At 43.7% G+C, this 5,977-nt stretch overlaps 1 protein-coding gene across 1 annotated transcript; it reads right to left on the reverse strand.

Annotated features, from left to right (window-relative positions):
• Positions 1–994: 994 nt before the first annotated feature.
• Positions 995–3,982, reverse strand: LOC119291791. The gene is made up of 5 exons (XM_037570598.1): positions 3,801–3,982; positions 2,652–2,766; positions 2,470–2,559; positions 1,488–1,586; positions 995–1,396 (listed from the first exon to the last, which is right to left on the reverse strand). Exons 1-5 carry the CDS (start codon positions 3,866–3,868, stop codon positions 1,295–1,297), a joined length of 474 nt encoding a protein of 157 aa, XP_037426495.1. The 5' UTR covers positions 3,869–3,982; the 3' UTR covers positions 995–1,294.
• Positions 3,983–5,977: the final 1,995 nt, after the last annotated feature.

Raw genomic sequence — 5,977 nt, forward strand, 5'->3', positions numbered from 1 at the left:
TTCTTGAAAAAAAAAATTGGTCGAAAAGCTAGGGAAGACCGGTAGAAAACCAAAACGTCAAAAAAAACCCGAAAAAAAACCTTTTAAAAAGCCGAAAACTCATACGTAAAAATAATTAAAAAATCCGAAGGAAGCGCCCAGAGCGTGACACGTGGCGAATGGATGTGAGCGCGCCAAGTGGCGCTGATCGTTGCTAGGCTCCCGAAGGAGCGCTTGTTAATTTGTTGCTCCCACGTTTGAGGGCTCAGATTTGCCAAGACCGGCTGAAGATGCTCTAAGAACCATCATAAGAGCTCTTCATATCGACCTAGTCGAGACATAATAACCATCAGTGCAAAGGATTTTGTCTGAAAAGGTCACTCTAGCAGAGTCAATCATCTGACCCTCAGCCTGTAGAATATAATCCTTTTCCTCCCGTGTGCAGACCGGTCAGTAGCGCCGCGCCGTGGCATTTTGCATCTGTTTCCCGCCCGCACGCAACAAATCCGCCCCTATTTCCAGTCGGGGCCCATTCAAGGGTATAATCACCCCCCATTGACAATGTTGGTGCGGCCACGCCCTTCCCACGGACCTTTCCTTAGCGAAAGTTCTAAGCGCATGCCTGAAAGCTAAATCAGCCATCGGTCGCGCCCCCTCTCTGGGGTACTTAAAGTGCATGTCTCATGCGAAACCGGAAAACGCCGGTCTTCAAGTCCCACATCCAGAGCGAAATGGATGCTGCCTCATGCTCATGCCGACCTTCAGGGATGTGCCGACCTTCAGGGATGTGACCTTGTCCCACATACACACAGGCATTCAACAAATGTGTGGACGCAGCCAACACGTTGGTGTGACGGGGCAAGGACGTTGGGCTTAATCCCAGGTAGAAGCACCATAAGCTGGTACTTATTCTGTGGACCTTTAGGCCGGAAAGGCCCATTAACAGAATGGTCGGAAAGAACCGTGCAAAGTTGCCAATATGAAGCCACACCCAAAAAAAATCACCCAAAAAAAATCCCAGGCAAGAGTGACCTTGGTAATCTAATCTCCTTTGCATCAGTAACAATATTGGTTGCAAAATAAACAAATGGGATAACAATCTTTAGCCCTACAACAATCAAATCGGAAGTAGCACATAATAATGATACACAATCTAGTCGCCTAAACCGCCACCCACACCTTGTAAGGCCTACGCCCCCTTCAAAAACGGATCCATTACACATAAGAGAAGAACAGGTACGGTAGCTTTGTTAAATAAGACCGTCTTTCCCGCAAAGCCCCTACGGCCACAACTATCTTGGCAGAGAGAGATGCTCTAGGTTGTCTTGGACTTGGGGGCCTTCTTCTTGGCCTGCCTCTTGGGGACCGAGTTCTTCATGCCCAGGAAGAAGAGAAGGGCTCCAAACAGTGCCAGGTTCTACAGTTAAAAGGGATCACGAGTGGTTAGCTACCATGGGACATTCCTTGTTCAACAGACATGCAAAAACAGGTGAATATTTGCATCATACCTGTGTGAACTTCATGAAGATCTGCACGAATTCAGCCTTCTCCATGTCGTAGTTGTAGAAGTCGTAGACAACAGGCGTGATGAAAGCAAGGTAGAGGGCCTGCCGAAACAAATACCTTTCATTAGAAAAGCGCACAACAAGGAAGCAGAGACATAGCAAACGCAGCACATATGAACGTAGTGGGAACAGGATCGGTAATTCATAAGGTCTAAGGTGACTAAAACTTCAATGGGTCACACTTATCATATCACGGTGTCCACAGAAACAAATAAGGAAGTTAAGAATCGTGTACTCATTAGGACATCATACAGCAAAATGTGCGCAAAAGCAGCACCAGATAGAACCATAATATTCACAAGGCACAATTAAATGGGCAAACAAGCAGAATGCAGGTTTTGATAATATCTGCAGCGCATTTATATCAGAAGCCAGGATGGTACCAGATGGGCAAACCACAACAGTGACATTAGGCACTTGCCAAAACATTAGAGGAAACAAGTGCAGACGACAAGGAGTACTTTACAAAATGTACACATCTTGTAATATAAACAAATGGTATGGGAGTATAACAGTTCCTGAAAGCAAAACACCATGAAATTTAGAAGAACAAAATCTTTGTGGCCAGATTTGATAGATCTAGAAGAACAGAAATGCAGTTGCCCTAGCTAGGTGACCAGTAGTCTAAAGCAATATGCTCTTGTTTAAATTCAAAAGAACAGCCAAATGACAATGCCTAATGCAAGATAATATTCAGTAGCTTTTCGGTAGCAAATATTTATGAGATAAATGGCGATATTTGAATACAATGAAATAAGGCATTTGTGCATGCACGACCCTACATTACTATGGAGTATAGCACAAGAGAAATTCCCTCATTACTCTAGATATGAAAATCAATTTTAGCCATGTACACTTGACATAAATGGAATGCGTAGATCACAACAAGAAATACTATACAGCGTAACAACAGATCAGTACATACCAGGAGATAAGCACCAAATGAACTGCTGACGATAAACAGGAGACCTCCCAGACCCTTCAGACCAATGGTAGCGGCAATGACATGCTTCAACTGGATAAATTAAACACACAAAGCTAACTAATTAATGACTGGTTAAGATTCAGACCACCTACAGTATATACCATGAATAAAGTAAATTTCACCTCTACATGAGGCACCACCACTCCGAGGTGTACGGAGATATTTTTGGTGAAACTGTTAAACTTTGGCTGCAGATTCTTTGCAGCTGGCCCGCCATCAGTTCCAAATTCAGTAAACCTGCAATAAAAATACCTTAAAAATCAATAAGCATTGAAGAATATACTTTTCTCAAAACTTAATACGTCAGCATATAACAGGTAGAATAGTACAATCTAATTCATGCAGTCGTAACAGCTTCTGAATACATAACTGATCAGATGGCATCCAAGCTAGTTAAGAGAACTTCCATATAATCCCACATGTTCCGTACTGTTCCCATTAAGCCATTCAGCAGCAGTAAACTAGGTGCAAACAAAAGGTGGCTACTAGCACTAATCCCTTGATCAAGTCAATATGTCATGATGGAAAGTGGGCTGCAACTCACTCTATGACAAAAACTCAATCCGGTAGGAAGACTCCAGATAATTCACGATGCAATGGTACAAGTCATCAGGCAACTAAGGACATGAAAGCAGCAATGGAGATGCAACCAATCTAACAACTGACTTTTGCCTTGTTTCAAAAAAAAATCTAACAACTGTAGCACGCATAGACCATGAGGATAATGACCAGAGTCTTGCTAGTAATTATAGGCATGAGACTACACACGAACAAAACACAATTTGACATTGGAATGTACATATAAGACAACGACATTGGGATGTACATATAAGACGACTGGTCCACGATATTTACGACGCTACTAGAGCAACCACGCTAACAAGTCTCATGCTCACAAGATGAGACAGCGTGAACGAAAAGAAAGCATCTACATAAATTTCAAACATAAATTACATAGATCAATGACGCAATTGAGCGACCCAAGGTTAGATCAGAGCACGCGGAAACAAAATTCTGGGCGCTGTTATTCGCATGGACCACAACGAAGCGTGACGCCAGATCCAGGCGCCTCACGACCCGAGACCCTACAAAACGCACTATCCATCACGAGATCCAAAGGCCAGGGCGTACCCTGCCCACACGCTCCCCGGATACCGCCAGCGCCGCAACAGATCTGACGAAACCAGGCTAGGATCGACCGCGGCGACCGAGCAACGACGACAATGGAGGTAAGCGGATAGGGAGAAGGGAGAGGGGAGGGGGGCGCGTACTCCTGGTAGGCGGAGAGGAGGAAGACGGAGGCGAAGAGGACCCTCCCGGCGAAGGACACGAACCCCATGTCGACCGGCGGCGGCGGTGAGGCGAGTCGAGCGACCGGCGGGATGCGGTGGGGGAGGGGGGAGCCGCGGCGCGACCTTGGGAGCTCTCGGAATCTGTGATGGAGACGGCCCGTGTCGGAGCCCCACTCCGTACTTATAACGCGACGCGCCTCCGGTTTGGATCTCCCCGGATTTACCCTCGAGTCCTGCCGTATTACGCACAGGACCCCGGTCATGGTTGCTTTGATTTGAGTTGGGAAAGTAGAGATATGTTTCTGGAAAGAAATAAACTCGAATTGGTTATGTTTGAGAATTCAAAATTAATCTGATTTAGACCTTATCTGATTCTTTCCGATATTGCATTCTTTCCGAGTGGATAGTTAATGTGCCTCAATGAAGATTCAAAGTAGTTTGTGTTGAAAACTGCAAGGTGGGGTATTACTAGGCTAATGTCGCAACTTACATCACACTAATGAGATCACTCATGATTGAACTACCAAAAAATCAGTACAAAATTAAGCCATGAACATAATGATGGTTTGCAATCACTGCATTGGCATTATTTCAACAAATTTAGTAAAATACTAAGATCTTGAAGCGTTTGACATTTCCTCTTACCCCTCTCTTTCTCTATTGGGGCTCGTGTAAAATAGGTAAGCTTTTGAAGAAAAGAAAAACAAAACGGCTTGTATTGGAAGTTGAAACCAAGTTGTTTTCTCATTAACCTTGTGGGATTACTTTGCATTTTCCTCGTGAAAAGACGATGCACCTTGGTGAATAGTTGCTCGTATTGATAATGCATAGTGGGGTATCGGGTTATCATGTTGGTCATCACATATTTCTTTTAATAGAATGTGTTTGAGTTAATCTACCCAACATGGTATGGAATACGTGATGATGGAACTAACAAGTATCCAATGCAAGCCTACAACACGCATGAACGTGATCATGATTTTGTGGCCACATCATTGACAAGCCTTTTTAATGTCTTTTAGCTAACCATCGCCTTGGAATACAATCTTCAAGTGCTCCTATTTCCCTTTACCCTTTTGTGCATTTAATTTAATTTCTATATGTTTCCTTTCACATCTTTATGGCTTGATGGACCAATGGTCGTATGGACCACCACCTTATCCTTCTATTTCTAGCACTCGTCGTGATTTGCCTTGTCATGGGGCCAGTCGAAGCAATTGAGACTCGTAAAAAAATGCTAATAAAAGGCGCTAAAGGGAGACAGTCTAGTTGGCATATGGTGTAGCATCCCCTAAATTCACACTCCACACAAATTATGAGGTACCGACATTCGCATGCATCTTGTCAAGTAAGTTTACATGGCAATGTCCGTGAATTTTATGCGGCAGAAGATTGCACTTGGAAGATAAAAATGAAGGTAACAATGTGTTTTTTGGTGTCAAATCTGAAGTGCTGGATTTGAGTTTCGGGTGCTTTGGTTCGAAGTTTCTCACATCGAACCCAACCAAAGGTACTGATTTCTTCTTGCTAGTTTCAAACAAAGTTCTCCTTTTGCAAACATTTACCATGTGGGCTAGCCAGCTCAGGGTGGATTAGACAAGTTGTATTAAATGAACAGAGATAAAAAAAGGTAGTGGGACGTGGAACCATAAATATTCACGAACTAGGCATTTCTAAAAATGCTTGCACCAAAGGGGAAACACATTGGTGCATCTACGGAGCTTATATGAGATACCATGGGAATATGGCGGAATCCAATATCTATTAGACATGCAACAACACTGGAGATTGTTGGCATCATGCACTTGTTGGTTGTAACATGGCCAAAACTGTGTGGTTACTTATGTACGAGGAGCTTGTGGAACATCTTATTGCCTGCAATTTGCCTGATGTGAGGGTATGGTTGATGGAGCTCATGAAAACAACAGAGGAAGAATTTATCAAGATATCGATGGCCCTATGGGTTATATGTTGGGCTCGTCGGAAGGAGATCCATGAACATGAATTCCATCCACCTTTGACCACATTCAGCTTCATTGAAAACTACCTAGGGGGGCTTGCACTGGTTCTCGGTAGGTAGGCGTTTAGTTAATCAGCAAAAAACTAACGTCTCATTCCTAATACAGGTGAGAAGGGGTTGGAAACCATCTTTTCAG

The sequence above is a fragment of the Triticum dicoccoides genome, chromosome 4B, assembly GCF_002162155.2.
Source record: "Triticum dicoccoides isolate Atlit2015 ecotype Zavitan chromosome 4B, WEW_v2.0, whole genome shotgun sequence".
In the NCBI taxonomy this organism is placed as follows: Eukaryota; Viridiplantae; Streptophyta; class Magnoliopsida; order Poales; family Poaceae; genus Triticum; species Triticum dicoccoides.